Here is a 17,422-nt window from a genome sequence, read left to right as displayed (position 1 = left end):
TTGAAAGGCTTCTGCCTGGGAACTGCAAATGGAAAATAACCCCCAGTGATCAAGACGAGACCCCAAGAGAATGCATCACCCAGCAGGAAAACCATTCCATCCAAGATGGCCCCAGGGCCTGGGCTGGAATCTCACAGCTCCTCAGATGGGGAAGAAAATTCCATCAGGGCCGCTCACGTGGGATTTGCCTGTATTTCACCATCCGGTGAACCACCAATGATTCATTGGTGTTCTCATGTTATGAGTGTGATTAGTGTTACAATACACCTCACTGCTAAACATGGAATTTAAAATCAGATAAAGCCAGGCACTGGTGGCTCCCGCCTGTCACCCCAGCTACTCAGGAGGCTGAGATCTGAGGATGGTGGTTCAAAGCCAACCTGGGGCAGGAAAGTCCGTGAGACTCTGATCTCCAATGAATCACCAAAAAGTTGGAAGTGGTGCTGTGGCTTAAGTGGTAGAGCACCAACCTTGAGAAGCTTAGGGACAGAGCCCGGGCCCTGAGTTCAAGCCCCAGTAATGGTACAAAATCAAAACCTTGAATGGAAAGTCTTCGACACACATGCAAATAAATGTGATTTTTTTGAGAACACAGTCTAGCTATGGACATTAAACTACCCTATGATAGACGGTTGCATCGTGCATGTGGTACGTGGTTAGAGGTATGTGTTTATTTTCTCATGGTTGCCACAGCGTGAAAAAATATTTTTTTTCCCACATTCAAAATTGTATTCACATGTTCATTGCACCAATCTATCGATTATATTCATTTTTGTTTCTTGGTGACATTTTTTTTTTGAAAACTAATTTTCAGAGGACAAAAAGAAACCCAGCAGAGAGAGTTTTGCACAGGGAGAGAAAAAAAATGGGCACAGGGAAGAAGGAAGGGAGAGTTCATTTTTCTTCTCTTTATCTACCCCAGCGTTTGCACTTTTAACCTAAAGATAGCATCTGTTCAAAAACAATCAAAATAGGGAACATAGATCACTTCAGCCATGTCTGTGACCAAGAGCGACAGAGGACATCATTTCCTAGGTCTTTGTTTTCTTTTTTACAATAAACACAGAATGTAGATACTACTCATCTGCTGCTTCATTATTTTATGTTATTGTTGGTCATGGGATTTGAACTCTGGTCTGGGCGCTGTCCCTGAGCTCTTTCACTCAAGGCTGGTGCTCTACCAATTGAGCCACAGCTCCATTTCCAATTTTCTGGTGGTTCACTGGAGATAAGAGTCTCAAAGACTTTTCTGCCTGGGCTGGCTTTGAACCATGATCCTCCAATCTCAGCCTCCTGAGTAGCTGGGATGACAGGAATGAGCCACAGCACCCGGCCTAATTTTTCTGTCATTCGCCTTATTGCATGGTCAGAGATGGGGTCCCATTCCATTCTGTTTATGAGGTCGTTGTGCTACAGGTGGTGTGCAGGGCGGTGACAGTTCTACAAGTTGGGTAAAGAGTGCATTTCTTTTTGGACAATGTCACCTCTTCCTCGCTCTCTCCGTGTTCAAGTTCAGTCTTTTACATGGGGATTACAACATCTTTTCCCTACCATTTGCACAGACAGCCATCTTTCCACCCAGCCCTGGAGTTTTCTTGGAGTTTCTGTTGGAAATTAAGTGCCATATATATGTGTGTGTGTGTGTGTGTGTGTGTGTGTGTGTGTGTGTGTGTGTGTGTGTGTGTGTGTGTGTGTGTGTGTGTGTGTGTGTGTAAGTATATGTATATATGAATATGTGTATATGTATGTATAGGTATATATGTATGCATATGTACATGCATGTTATGTCTATGTATGTGTGTATGCATATATGCATATGTTCATATATAATATATGTTCAGCATAATCTTCAGGCTTACTATCCTACCCCCTTGGGTGATGGTCTGTCTGTAGGTATTTGAATACCATGCTGCTCTGGTGACAGTAGCTTTTATACATAGACCTTTGAATCCTCACAGTATGTAAAAGCTCTTCTGTGACAATGGTTTGGCCTTCACCAAGGCCAAACACACTTCCGTGACCTGAGTTTTTAATAACTGACATCCGGGACCTGGGGCTAGGCGGTGGGGATGGAGGGGGAAGAGGCGCAGGTTGAACGGACACGTGGATGACACACACTCTTCTCACGGGGAACTTAGCACTGCTACCCAACAGCACCCTCAGGAATTCCCTCACAGGTGTTGATTGTGAACAGGCATTTGAAAGCCACAGAACGCAAGCGCCTGTCAGCTTTGTTTTATTCTTTTTAATTAAGAGAGAGAAAGAGAGGGAGAGAAAGTCATTTCCTATTGAAATGATCCGTGTGAGTGAACACAGCTCAATTAGCTTTCAAAATGCAAGTTTTAATTAGTGTTCCGATTCAGGGACTGCTTGGAATGTTGCCGGTTATTTGTGGTTTAGCATCTTCTAGGCCAAGATGGATGCTTGTTTGGTTTTGTTGTTGTTGTTATTCGTTTTTTAATTAAAATTTCATTGGGAAGGTGCTGTACAGAGGGGTTACCGTTACGTAAGTCAGATAATAAGTATGGTTCTTTTTAAACAGTGTTACCCCCTCCCTCATTCTCTCCCAGTCTTTCCCCTCTGCCCACCCCACCCCACCTCACCCCCCACCTCAAGTTTTATAGTTCATTTCCAACATAACATTTAGCGAGTGTCACTGATGGATTAGTTCACCCTTTAGCCCACTGTTTCCCACCTTCCCCTCCCCAAATCAGATAAACTTATATAGGAGACAAAAGTACAGAACTCAAAAACAGTGACAAAAGGGAACAAACCAAAGGAAAGAAAAGGAAGGAAGGAAGGAAGGAAGGAGAAGGAAGGAAGGAAGGAAGGAAGGAAGGAAGGAAGGAAGGAAGGAAGGAAGGAAGGAAGGAAGGAAGGAAGGAAGGAAGGGAGGGAGGAAGGAAGGAGAAGGAAGGAAGGAAGGAAGGAAGGAAGGAAGGAAGGAAGGAAGGAAGGAAGGAGAAGGAAGGAAGGAAGGGAAGGAAGGAAGGGAGGGAGGAAGGAAGGAAGGAAGGAAGGAAGGAAGGAGAAGGAAGGAAAGAAGGAAGGAAGGAAGGAAAGAAGGAAGGAAGGAAGGAAGGAAAGAAGGAAGGAAGGACAAACAGTATAGTTTAAAAAAAAAACCCTCTTGTTTCCATCTCCTGGAGTCATTTCGATAAGCATCATTTTATAGGATCATATGCACATAGCTATTGAGCTGTTGTGATCCTCTCCAAAGAATATCCCATCGTCCTCACTGTGTGAATGCTTAGAGTGTTGTGATTAATCCTATCCAAATGTAATTCTTTGCCCTTTACCGCCCATTGGGTTTATTTGTAGATTTATAGACATATTCTAAGTATTACAAATGAAGGAAGCCATGCAGCCTATGTGTCTTGGAGTCCAGCTGACTGCACTTAATATAACTTTCTCCAAGTCTTTCCACTTCCTTACTAATGGGGTAGTGTCATTCTTTCTGATGGAAGCATAGAACTCCATTGTGTATCTGTACCACGTTTTCTTGAGCCATTCATCCACAGAAGGGAGTCTGGGTTGATTCCGTATCTTGACTATGGTGAACAATGCTGCAGTGAACATGGTTGTGTTGGTGGCTTTGGTGGTGATGCTTGTTTTGAAGCAAAGGGCCTCCAACCTGCCGCTTACTTAGTCTCTTGTTCATCTACTGACCTGTGTGGCTTTCAGTGTTCCACGAAGGTCCTTGCATACTTAAGAGGATGGACACTCGGTTTCCATAGCAATTTTCTACCAATCTTATCTATGGAGTAGAAATCAGAGCCTCTTCATTCCTCCCTCCCTTCCATAAGTCAGCAACAAAAGTACAAGTCACTGTCCCAACAAGGGATGGAGAGCTCAGCAAGCAAAATTTAAAGAAATGTCACACACCCTCCCAGAGCTGGGAGGAAAGAAGGGAGGAAGCAACTAATGCAAAACCTGAAATAAGTAACGTGTGCAGCGATTCAGGAGACTGAGATCTGAGGATCACGGTTCAAAGCCAGCCCCTAGGCAAGAAAGTCCGTGAGACTCTTATCTTCAATGAAGCACCAGAAAACCACTTGAGCTGTGGCTCAAGTGGTAGAGTGCCAGCCTTGCACAAAAGAGCTCAGGGACAGCGTCCAGGCCCTGAGTTCAAGACCACAGGACTCACACACACACACACACACACACACACACACACACACACACACGTGTGAGGAGGGACCAGGCCTTCATGCTGAGAAAGCCAAGGCATCAAAGAGGTTGGAAGAGGAAGCAGGAAAGACATGGGGAAGGCTGGTGACACCTTCCCTTTGGCCTTCTTGCTTTTCAGGACCCTGTGAAAATGATGGAGTCTTTCTTGTTTTGTTTACTTTGTTTTTGTCTGGCTGGCTGATTGGTTTTTGTGTATGCCGGTCCTAGGACTGGAACTCAGGCCCTGGGCCCTGTCCGTGAGCTTTTGTGGTCAAGGCTGGCGCTCTACCACTTGAGCCACAGTTCCACTTCCGACTTTTCGATGGTAAATTGGAGCTAAGAGTCTTATAGGCTTTCTTGCCCAGACTGGCTTCGAACGTTGATCTTCAGATCTCAGATCCTGAGTAGCTAAGATTAGAGGCATGGGCCATGGGCACCTGGCGTATAAAAGATGATGGGTATAAACAACCCGTTGGTGTTGTCTTGTTACAACAGGCTGAAGGAACTGCACCTCCCTAGACCCGAGGCTCCTTGGCTTGTGCCTTATATCTGTCATCTCTTCTCTCTATGCTGACCTTGTGCTACCCTCTCTAAGCCCCTGCTGTCCTCCACAGTTATCTGTCCATCCCATACTCCTTCTTTGATGGTGGATAATCCCCGGTTCTGTGGATTCCAGCCCCGACCTCAGCGGGGAATACTATGCAGCCCAGCAAAGGAAGTCACCCTCCTGTCCTCCCTTCTTGGAAACAGCTGAAGAAGGACAGTTCCGATCTTAAGCTTCCTGTGTGTTCTGCACAATCCTGTCTAGTCAGGAATGAGAAACACGACCCAGGCCCCTAAGAGATCCAGGGGGCGCTCTCAAAGCGCCAGAGAGAGCTTTTCTTCTCTGCAGTAATTCCCTTTCTCCCCCAGAATCGCCCTCCATGCACATGACAGCCGATATTAGAGGAAACCAAGTGGAGTCTGCAGTCTTTCTTGCTCAGGGCTTTCTGTCGGCGTGATCTCCACTGTCTTAGTTTGGGGGGGACTCTTTTTGTAGAGAAACCCCCAAAGCAGGTATGAATGACTTGGGAGGCTGGCGCAGTTCTCGCGGGAAAGCTGAGTGAGATCACTGTAATTTATTATTTTTTTTCCTTTTGAATCTGGGAGGAGAAACGTCTGAAAATGTCAGGCCAGCCCCCGAGTTCGCAGGGGACCCCCTGGTTTAACATGCCAATGCCTTCGTTTCTTTGAGAGCTGAATTTCTGGCTCAGACGTTCCGTCTCCCGGATTGAATTGGCCTGGTGACAATACAGAAGGCCGAGATGCCTGAAAATCCACAGCAAATATCATCTGTGCTCTAATGCTCCCAGCAAGTAAAACAGGGTGCCAGCACTGCATTCTCCTCAAAATGAGCTTTTAGGAAGGAAGGAAGGAAGGAAGGAAGGAAGGAAGGAAGGAAGGAAGGAAGGAAGGAAGGAAGGAAGGAAGGAAGGAAGGAAGGAAGGAAGGAAGGAAGGAAGGAAGGGAAGGAGGGAGGGAGGGAGGGAGGGAGGGGGGAGGGAGGGAGGGAGGGAGGGAGGGGGAAGGAAGGAGATAGGGGAAAAGGAGGGAGAGAGGAAGGAAAGAAAGGAAGAAGGGAGGGAGAGAAGAAAGGAGGGAAGGAAGGGAGGGAGGGAGGGAGGAGAGAAGGGAAGGAGGAAGGGAGAGAGAAAAGGATGGAAAGAAGGAAGGAAAAAGGAAGGAAGGAAGAGGGAGGAAGGGAAAGAGGAAAGGAGAAAGGGAGGGAGGGAGGGAGGAAGGGAGGGAGGGAGGGAGGGAGGGAGGGAGGGAAGGGAAGGTTATCATTTCTAACACATGTTCTTTCAACCTAACATTGTACAAGAATAAAAAATAGTTTGTCTATCAAGCATTAAAAAAAATACATCCAGTAATTGCTCATCAGGATACATTTGATTTGTCCTTATTTAATTAGCGTTCATAGTCACGCTCATCAGTGTTTGATTGCAGGTCTGACCCCTTTCAAAGTCATCAGATGGCTCAGAGTCTCATCGGCGGCCACGGTCTATCTCCCATCACAAGATTTCATCACACAGGACGCAGATTTCACGGTCTGATTGGGAAGAATATGTACGGTACCACGTAGTGGCCGGTTGTAGTAACAGATCTAAGAGATTTTAACTCTAAGGTAGAAAGGTCACAAGTATTACAAAGTATCCCAAATATTTCATTATTAATTAATGACTAATATTGTAGAGTAGTTTTGATATTTCAATATTATATAATATAAATAATTGTTAAAATACTAAAATACCATTAATTAGTTTGATATGTTAATTAATTGTACAACTAATAATAATGTATTGCATGTTATTAATATAATTGATCATTAACTATACAGTAATGTTTTATGTATTACTCAATTACTATTAGCTATATCTTGCTTAATATATAATTAATTAAAATATAATTATCTATTGATATATTTCAATTAATTATATATTAATTATCTTTTAATTAAGTATATCTTAATTAAGTATATATTGATTTGTTAAATGATATATAAGAAATATAATTGACAATTATAATTAATGGTATTTACATATTAATTTTAAACATTGCTTTGAATAATATTTAAATGACCTTTAAGTCTTATTTTGAATAACAATATTTGAACAATTAATATTTGAATAATACTATTAATGTATCCGTTCTATGTTGTGGATCATAGGACAGTACAGTACTGTTATACACTGTTGGCTCCCTTTGGCAAACACTAGCTGAGACGTGGAGTCAAATGGAACCTGTCAGCTTCCCCCCACCAGGCTGCCCCGAAGGCCACAGAGAAACACAGAGGTTCCCGCAGCAAATGCGCCGTCTACTGCTAGGGCCTTGAGCGGCTGAAATCAGCCGTAAGGCCATGAGTGACTGCTCTCAGCACAGAGCAAACCAGTTTCACTCCCCTGTACTTAGGACCTCGTGAAATCCTACCATCCCTCTTTCCAACAAGACCGTCTCATTTCTAGAAATTTCTGTGCCATTGGCTAATAAGAGAGAGAAAACAAGTCTGCACAGAGCAGAGTCCAACTTTATTACCCAGCCAGCGTCCACTTGCTTCTTACGGAAAATAGACCTCACCATGTCGCGCGCACCTCTCTGTCTGTCTGTCTGTCTGTCTCTGTCTCTCTGGCTCGCTCTGTCTTTCAGTCTGTGTCTGCCTGTCTCTCTGTCTCTGTTTCTCTCTGTCTCTGTCTCTCTCTGTGTCTCTGTGTCTGTGTCTGTCTGTCTGTCTGTCTGTCTCTCTCTCTCTCTCTCTCTCTCTCTCTGTAGCCTTGGTCTCTATTGCTCTGAATTCGGATTCTGAGCTAGCCACCAGCAGGCAGAGATTTGTGCAAAAGACTTCTTGCCTGCGGGTTCCCAGTTCCCGGGGTCGGTTTGGTCTCGGCCTAGCACAGCTCTGCAGCTGCAGCACATGGCAGTCTGGGAAATGAAAGGAGTGGAGCTGGTGATGGGAAGAGGTATTCTTGGAAATCCTTCCATAAACACGGTCAGGAACGTCCATCAGCGACCTGTGTGTGCACCGTCCCTGGCAAAGCCACGGTGAATGGGTTCAAGTCATACCTTGCTCTGAATCTCACTTCAGATTAGACTTGAGGGCTATGTAAAGTAGCTATTCCGTGTGTTTATCTGACTATGGTCCTGTAGATGCCCACTTTAACCCTTTTTACTTTATTTATTTTGGGTGCCAGTCCTAGGGCTCGGACCCAAGGCCTGGGTCCAGTCTCTGAGTGTTTGTACTCAACCATTTGCGCCACAGCACCACTCTGGCGTTTTGGTGATTCATGGGAGATCAGAGTCTCACAGACTTTCCTGCCCGGGCTGGCTTTGAACCACGATCCTCAGATCTCAGCCTCCCTGAGTAGCAGGGATGACAGGCGTGAGCCACCGGCGACCAGCGTCCCAACAAAGACGTGATTTAAAGGAAGTTGCCATTTTTACAACATGTTAAGTTGCTTTTATAATTAAAAAAAAAAAGTCTTCTGAATGCAAACTAAGTTCTTTCCATACATCTTTCTAGAGACCAGAGTTTGGAGCTTATGCCTCTGTTTCCTTTGGAAAAAACTTGCTCATGCATGGGGGGAAAAAACTCTGAAAGAAATACTGATTCTCTGGTATTATATAAACTTTGTCCTAGCTGTGAGGGCTTACCTAGCTTATCAAAATTAAAAATGACAGGGCAGGTGACACAGGACTCTAGACATCCACACACAGGGAGACCCGAGGAGGAAACTCTGAGTGGAGGAACACAAAGGCACCTCTGATCATAGAAAAGAATATTGAAGCCGGGCGCTGGTGGCTCACGTCTGTAATCCTAGCTACTCAGGAGGCTGAGATCTGAGGATCGAGGTTCAAAGCCAGCCCGGGCAGGAGAGACCTTGAGACTCCTATCTCCAATAAACCACCAGAAAACCGGAAGTGGCGCTGTAGCTCAAGTGGTAGAGCGCTCGCCTTGAGCTGAAGAGCTGAGGGACAGCGCCCAGGCCCAGAGCTCAAGCCCCACGACCGACAAAAAAAAAAAAAAGAAAAGAATATTGATCCCAATGGACTCCAGGAAATGGACACAAGAGATTTCCCACACACACACACAGCTATTTTTTCAGGAAAATAAAAAGTAAAAATGTCCTTGCGTATCTAAACCCAACTATGAGCCCTGTACTCTGAACTGACACCCCCCCCAAAAAAACTCAATGGACCCCAATCCCACCCTTGTGATCTTATAAAATCTTTGTGTCTGCCCTCAACTCCCTGACTTCAAACGTATTCAGCTCTGGTGTCGTTTGCTCAGTGTGTGCATGCCTGTGACAGCAACGGAGATCAGTGCATAGGAGAATCACAGCTTTAATAACAGAGCTGTCAAAGTTAAGGGCATTGCACATGAAGAGATTAAAATAGAAACTGCATGCTGTAAACTCACGCCTGTGATCCCAGCTACTCGGGAGGCTGAGATCTGAGGATCATGGTTCAAAGCCAGCCCGGGCAGGAAAGTCTATGAGACTCCAATCTCCAATAAACAACTCAGAAAATGCCAAAAGTGGTGCTGTGGCTCAAGTGGTAGAAAGCTAGCCTTGAGCCAAAAGAAGCTCAGGGACAGTGCCCAGGCCCAGCACCAGCAAAGAAAAAGAAAAAAATAATAATAACATCAAACTAGTCCGGGAAGCAAAGACAGAATCAGAGAACATGGTTACAGTCTTTATTTAGTTTCCAAAAGGAAGGAGATTGAATGGGTCTAGCCAACTTCAAGAGTCCGAGTTCTTTCATAAGGATGAACAAGAATGTTCCAGAAAGCTTTCTTAGAACATCAAACACAGCTCCCAATGTCTCAGGGATAAATATCCCGGGAGGAAATCAACCTTTGAATAGCGTTCACAGACTACAACACGCTGTCTCGGAATTTCTGTGGAGTCGAAGGAGGAAGCTGCCAGTCCAGCGGCGATGTGTGGCTGAAGTTCCAGGAGAATTCTGCATTTCAAAGCCAGCTTTGGCCTTGCCCGTAGCAACCTAACCTGCCTCTCTGGCTGAGTTCAAACACTTGAAAATTGTTCACTGCACAATCTGATGAAATACCCAGCTTTTCACCAGCGGCTTGGGCAAGAACAAAAGGCTGAGGGGTAAAGAGGGGAGAAATATATATATATATATATATATATATATATATATATATATATATATATACATATATATATATACATACATACATACATACATATATATGTATATATATGTATATATATATTCATATATACATATATATATATATATATATACATTTTTGGGTTGCTATTTTTAAGAAATATTTAGAAAGCAAAAAGAAAAATAGCCATGCTGGTTTTTTGTTGTTTTTTTTTTTTAAGGAAATCTTGTTCAAGAGAAAATTTATTTAAAAAACAGATGCCTTTAAAACAATGGCACCTGCATTCCAAAAATAAATAAATAACTATACCCTTAAAAAAAAAAAAAAAAAAAACAGGCACTCAGGGCTATATTTGTGATGAATCAGGGCAAAAGCAGAGTCATCCCTGGGGCTGATTTAAACATCCCTCAAGCCTAGAGTTCTACCAGGCTGTCAGTCTTCCCTTCGCCCCGCCCCTCCACTTCCTGTCCCATACTACCCCCTCCACCCCCACCTCCCAGCTCCATTTTGGTCCACATAAACCAAATCACAGGACTCCAGGTCTGTAGGATTTCTGGTGTCGTGGGGTCTGCTACAATTTCCCAAGCGAGGAAGAACTGGAGGAGGAATGAATGACTTCCATCCTCCAAAAATAATAAAAATAAAAGAAGCCACAGTATTCATTCTGCAGGTACTCAGAATTATGTCCCGTGTCAGTGGCTCAAGCCTATATCCCGAAGCTGAGATCTGAGGATCACTGTTTGAAGCCAACCCAGGCAGAAAAAGTCTAGGAGACTCATATCTCCAGTGAACCAGCTAAAAGCTGGAAGTGGAGCTATGGCTCAAGTGGTAGAGCACCAGCCTTGGGTTTAAAAAAAAAAAGCTCAAGGACAGCACCCAGGCCCTGAGTTTAAGCTCCAGGATTGGTACACACACACAAAAATAAGTGTTATTCATAATACAATAGCAATAAAATCTCAACACTGGCGAAAGAATGTACGTGTTCAAATGAGCTGAATCAAAGCAATTCTGAATTACCCTTTGAGACTTGTTCTGATCCATGAAAGAAAGCCATTTTCATTCCTTTTACAGTTGTTTGCTGTTGGTGGTTGTGGTGGTGGTGGTGGTGATGGTGGTGGTGGTGGTGGTAGTTGTGGTGTGTGGTGTGTGTGTGTGTGTGTGTGTGTGTGTGTGTGTGTGTGTGTGTGTGTGGCTTTGCTTTTTAGCCTAGAATAGTATGGTGACAATGATCAGTCATCGAATTCATTCACTGAGCTCCTGACAGTTTTTGTTTATTTTTTCAGTTCAGTATGTTCATTAGCCTTTCTCATCTCTATGTCTAAAACACCTGACACAAACAACTCTTAAGAGGGGCAGGATTTGGGGTGCAGGGTTTCTTTCTTTCTTTTTGATCATTGGGTTCCAGGCTTGGGAGGGTACAATTCCGTTTTAACAGAAACCTCACATCCAAGATTTCCCTATGGAAATCCAATGGGATTGCAAATACAGAATGTGGTATCCAATTTCCATATGGGAAGATGAGAGTCTAATATGGAATCCATATTGGATTTCAGCCTTTATTTATTCTAGAGTAAATATAACTTGAAGAACTTCATAAATACTTGTTCCCTGATCTGTCTGTGTAAAATACCCGCAGCTACGGCAGGAAATGGGAGAGAAAGCTCTGGAGTGACCCAGATCTTTCCTTCTCCCTTGTGTCTTTCTTTTCTGTCAGTGGATATTTCTCCTCTCCATCCACAGGAAATCCACAAAGTGGGCAAAAAGAAAGAAAGAAAATTCAAAGTCTGCCTTTAGGGTGCTTCTATTGCAAACTAAAATTAACATTGGGCACCCGTGGCTCCTGCCTGTCATCCTACCTAACTCGGGAGGCTCAGATTTTGAGGATCCTGGTTCAAAGCCAGCCCAGGCAGGAAAGTCCATGAGACTCTTCTCTCCCATGAACCACCAAAAAGCTGGGACGTGGAGGTATGACACAGTTGTAGAGCACCTTGAGCAGAAAAATTTCAAGTTCAGTGCCTAGGACATGACTGGTACAACAACAACAACAACAATAATAATAATAATAATTTTTCCAAAGCTAAAATTAAGAGCAAGACTGCAGGAAGTCAGGAGGCAAAGAGAACTGGTTGATAAGATTATATTTTTCGGCCCTGTGTGGGTTGACTGATGAACTTGTCATTTCCCTGTGATTTTCACCAGCACGGCATCCGTGAAAAATATGAAGATGAGCTTCCATTTCCAAAGTGGGGGGTGGGGGGGGGGGGAGGAGGTTGGAGAGAAAAACCATCCTCATTGCATGCATGCAACGTGTTGCGATTCTGTCTGAATCTACTTAATTGAGATAACTTCCTTCTCTGTTTTACTCAGCCCTGATGCATGGCTCTTACTGCCTACCCAGCATGCCTAGCGCTGGGGGTGAGGGGTGTCAAGCTTCTTGAAGCATCTAGATTTGATGCATTTACTTTTCCTTTTGGGGGGGATTGCCACAGGGATCCTGTGGAATTGAATCACGGCCGGCTGGCTCTTGCCTTAATAGAGCTGGAGAATTTGGCCAGGTGCCACACCTTGAAATGCTGCACCTTGAAATGCTCCTTTCTTACCTTTGCATTTCCAACCTGCCATACTGCTGCTCAATCCCTTCAGCTTTTCTCTCTCTTTTTTCCCCCCTCAGTGTTTTTTTCCCCCCAGTTGGGTGGAAGTTTCCAGGCTGCTACGATGTCTTTTGGAGACTAGGATTTCTATGGACCATCTTCTGAACACAAGCACTGTGGGTAAAATCCCACAGCGTAAAGACATGTCCGTCGACGCATCTGTGTCTTGGGGTGTAGAAATGCAAGTAGAGTGGACATCCGGTCTCTGATGAGCCATCTCTGACACAGCATGGCTTCCAATCTGAATTGTTTAAGAATTAAATTCTTCACAGGCTGAGTGAGAAGCTATGGGGTTTGGACATGGGAGAAGCTGTCAGTTGGAAAGGGAGCCAGCCTTGAACCAGATACTGTCTCCCAGGAAAATAAACCACCCCTCAAATGCGCTAGGCCTCCCCCAACTCTTGGGATTATTTTTGGATGTTGTCTTCTCTGTAGGTCTGACTCTCTCTGTTTTATTCCAAACAAAGAATCCAATGTGGTTTTTCCTCCTTGGAACCAGAGAGAAGCAAACAGATGGCCCAGGGGAAAAGAATTTTGTTTAAAAAACAAAAAAAAAAAAAAGGAAATTCATTTCTAATGGACTAAAATCTACAAGAAGTATTATTGGACCCCAATCGACTATAGAATTCTATAAGTTGCTCGACTTTGTCAAACCCTACAATGTAATCTTTTCTTTCATTGTGCTCATAAAAACTTGTGGATTTCCTTCATGCAGTCTTTTTTCTTTCTTTTTGCCAGTCTTGGGGCTTGAACTCAGGGCCTGGGAGCTGTCCCTGAGCTTCTTTTTGCTTAGGGCTGGTGCTCAACCACTTGAGCCACAGCACCACTTCCAGCTTTTTCTGTGTGTGTGGTCCTGAGGAATCAAACCCAGGGCTTCATGCATGCTAGGCGAGCACTCTACCACTGAGCCACATGCCCAGTCCATAATATATATATATATATATATATATATATATATGTATGTATATATATATATTGTATATGTATATGTATATCGTATATGTATATATATATAGATATATACTATATGTATATATATACTATATACATATATATATATATTAATCATGTACACAGAAACTGGATGGTTCTAGAATTGTATTTATGTACTAAAACTGGTTAAAAAAAAAGATTCCCCAAACCAAGTAACTCAATATTCAAAGTGTTTGAAAACGCTGATATAGGGCTGGGAAGGTGGCTCAGTGGTAGAGCGCTTGCCTTGCATGCCTGAGGCCCTGGGTTCGATTCCTCAGCACCACATAAGCAAAAAGAAAAAAGCCAGAAGTGGCGCTGTGGCTCAAGTGGTAGAGCGCCAGCCTTGAGCTGAAGAGCTGAGGGACAGCGCCCAGGCCCAGAGTTCAAGCCGGACCCAAAAAAAAAAAAAAGAAAACGCTGATATATCCTGCTATGGGATCTAGAAATTCTGTATCCATTAAGTCTCCATCTTACAGAAACCCCAAAAAACTAGGAAACAGTGCTGTGGTATACTCTTCAAACCCCACCATCCTCACAGACTATCTTGATGTTCTGTGTGTGTGCATTTGCACGCTTGTAGCCAATTGCAGAAAACACAGACCATCCAAGAATGTAAAGAGTTAATAGGAAGGAAAGAGGAAAGATGATTGACAGATGATATCTCAAGAAAGAAAGCTGATAGATGATTGATAGATGATAGGTAGATAGGCAGAAATAGATGGATAGATAGATAATAGAGATAATGATTGATAGATATATGATAGACAGACAGACAGACAATACTCCAGGTTATCAAGCAGAAATATTAAGGATAGAATTACCCTCATCAGGGAGAATGTGTGATTATTATCTTTTAAAGAAACAGAGGGAAAGGGGCTTATGCCGGGCCCAATCTGTTGAAATTGCTTCTCAAAATGACCTCCAGTAAGTCAAAGGCTGTTCTTGACCCAAGAGAATGAAGGAGAAAATAGAATATGGACAAATGAATGGGAAGGAGAACCTGCCCCATCTCTTATTGATTCTTTACTCTTCGAATTGCATTCGCTGTCAGATGGAAATTGGTGGCTGCTCACACAGAAGCATGCACACACACATGCACGTGTGCACACACGCACACACACACACAGCGAGCAACATTTGTCACCCTCCTAAACTATAAAAGTACCTACAGTAGTAGGGATTCACTAGATGTTTCTGCTAGAAGTGCTTAAAATTTTTCAGCTCTAGAGATCAGCTCTACCTATCTATCCATCCATCCATCTATCATCTACCCATTCATCCATCCATTTATCTATCATCTATCTATCCATCCATCATCTATCTGTCTGTCTGTCTATCTAGCACCTATCGATTTATCTACCATTTACCAGAATTCCTTTGTGTCAGGCTGCTGGAGGATGCCCTGAATGAACCTTATTTTCAAAGCTGGTACCAGAAGCTGTTGGCTGCTCTCCAATTCTGTGTCGGAAAAGCCTTGAATGAGGAGTTTTCCAAGGAGAGGAAACTTGTCCACCTTCTGGGAGACATTGCGGAAAAAGTCAAAACTGCCAACGACTCTCAAAGACAGGTGTGTCAGGAAATCCATCTTAACAGAGTACAAATTGTGTGTGTGGTGTGTGTGTGTGTGTGTGTGTGTGTGTGTGTGTGTGTAGGTGTGTGTGTGTGTTCAAGTAAATTTTATTTATTTTTTTTTTTGGGGGGGGGTCCAGTCCGTGGGGCCTGAACTCTGGGCCTGGGGCGCTGTCCCTCAGCTCTTCAGCTCAAGGCTAGCACTCTACCACTTGAGCCACAGCGCCACTTCCGGCTTTTTTCTTTTTGCTTATGTGGTACTGAGGAATCGAACCCAGGGCCTCAGGCATGCAAGGCAAGCGCTCTACCACTGAGCCACCTTCTCAGCCCTCAAGTAAGTTTTAATGTCATAGCTTAGAAAGCAAATTCCTTGGCTATCCTCAGTTATCAGATATTTAAACCATTTCATGCGAGTTATTGTTTTCGCTTCCTTTCCCTAATATTAATGATAATGTCTGTCACCACAACACAGCTTTTCTTAAGAGTTCCATAAACTACACAGAGGGAAGCTGAGGAGAAAGGACCAGAGGTTCAAGCCCCACGTCTGACAGAACAAAAAATTTGGTCAGTCTGGGGCTTGAACTCGGGGCCTGGGCGCTGTCCCTGAGCTCTTAGACTCAAGACTGGCGCTCTACTACTTGAGCCACAGCGCCACTTCCGGTTTTCTGGTGGTTAATAACAGGAGATAAGAGTCTCATGGACTTTCTACCCAGGCTGGCTTTGAACCGTGATCCTCAGATCTCAGCCTCCTGAGTAGCTAGCATGACAGGCGTGAGCCACCAGTACTCAGTGAAAAGACCAATTTAAAGACACTTGGACCCCTGACAGTGCATCTTAAAACATCAGTACAACTTAGACTGTTGTAAGAATGCACAAATTCTAGGTTAAAGTTTTCTTAAGATTGGCCGGAGCGCTGATGGCTCAGGCCTGTCATCCCAACTACGCAGGAGATCTGAGAATCACAGTTCAAAGGCAGCCTGGGCAGGAAAGTCCATGAGACAATTCTCCCCAATGAGCCACAACAAAAAACAGAAGTGGATCTGTGATTCAGGTGGTAGAGCACCAGCCTTGAGCCAAACACAACAAAACAGAAACAAAATCCTCAGGGACAGTGCCCAGGCCCTGAGTTCTGGCACAAATAAAAAGGGTGTTTAATCAATAGGAAAAAGAATAATTTGCAAGACTCAGGCTCTTGACAATTTCTTGTTTTTTATTGTCAAGATGATGAACAGAGGGAGTCCCAGTAACATAAGCTAGGTCACGAGTACATTTCTTTTTGGAACAGTTTGACGGCTTCTGAAGTGCTTCTGTTTCCTAATGATTTATTTCTCTTCCAGGAAGTCCTGGAGGAAGAGATAGGCAGGTTAGAAGAATTTCTTTCAAGATGTAAAGACTTGCCATCTTCCTCTAAATCCTGCCTGGTGTGTCAAAGGAATTGATCGCAATGTAAGTCAACTGATACAACAGATAAGTATTTCTTAGTCTATTGTATATAAGCAAATATGTGTGTGTGTTGTGTGTGTGCAATTTTTTTCCTTCTGTCAGTCCTGGGGCTTGAAACTCAGGCCCTGAGCGCTGTCCCTGAGCTCTTTTGTTCAAGGCCAGTGCTCTACCACTTTGAACCACAGCTCCATGTCTGGCTTTTTTGGGGGTGGTTCGTTGGAGCTCAGAGTCTCACGGACTTTCCTGCCCAGACCCGGCCTCCAACTGCGATCCTCAGATCTCAGTCTCCTGAGTCTCTAGGATGACAGGTGGGAGCCCCTGGTAGCGGCTGTATGTTTTCAAATTAACTATTTCTGGCTGCAGAAATCATGCAGCCTCGTCCTTAAAACTGTAACACCCAAAGATCGACAAGAAGGCTTGTAATTGGTGAAGGCTTTCAGTTAGATTGACATGGACAGGTCAGTTAAGACATGGACCCTGAGCTTTTCAACTCACAGGGCTAAGGTCCACAAAACCATATTTTACCAAGTTGATACAATTGAACACATCAGATCATTTTTATTCTCTTTTTCTCTTATTGATTGAACGCTTCCTGAGCTCTCCTCACGAGCCAAACGCACACACACAGCCCACAGCCCGTCAATTCTCACACCATCACAAGGAAAATAAAATGAGTAGAAAACCAGCCAGTGTCTGAACACTGAAAACACAAATGCCACCAGCCAGGGAAGAAAGGGGAAGGGGAAAATCCATGGCACTGTTATTTAGACAGAAAACAGCCGTGAATGAAAGGGAAGGAGCCGGGCACCTGTCTGTGGCCCAGGCCTGAGTTCAAGACCCAGGACCAGCAAAAGAAAGAAAGATAGGAAGGAAGGAAGGAAGAAAGGGAGGGAGGGAGGGGAGGGAGGGAAGGAAGGAAGGAAGGAAGGAAGGAAGGAAAGGA

At 44.0% G+C, this 17,422-nt stretch overlaps 1 protein-coding gene across 1 annotated transcript in view; it reads left to right on the top strand.

Moving 5' to 3' along the window:
- LOC122097749 (phosphatidylinositol 4-phosphate 3-kinase C2 domain-containing subunit gamma-like) overlaps positions 1-16,482 on the top strand; it is a gene marked incomplete at its 3' end in the record, with an annotated part of 81,246 nt that extends 64,764 nt beyond the window's left edge. Inside the window, 3 exon segments of the mRNA XM_042668316.1 lie at positions 14,854-15,034; positions 16,374-16,409; positions 16,411-16,482. Of these exon segments, the coding sequence (XP_042524250.1) occupies positions 14,854-15,034; positions 16,374-16,409; positions 16,411-16,482 (289 nt within the window).
- Positions 16,483-17,422: the final 940 nt, after the last annotated feature.

The sequence above is a fragment of the Dipodomys spectabilis genome, unplaced genomic scaffold, assembly GCF_019054845.1.
Source record: "Dipodomys spectabilis isolate Male_0828 unplaced genomic scaffold, ASM1905484v1 ptg000431l, whole genome shotgun sequence".
Classification (NCBI taxonomy): domain Eukaryota; kingdom Metazoa; phylum Chordata; class Mammalia; order Rodentia; family Heteromyidae; genus Dipodomys; species Dipodomys spectabilis.
The sequence above is the reverse complement of the archived record's forward strand: the minus strand, read 5'-3'. Positions and strand labels throughout refer to the sequence as shown.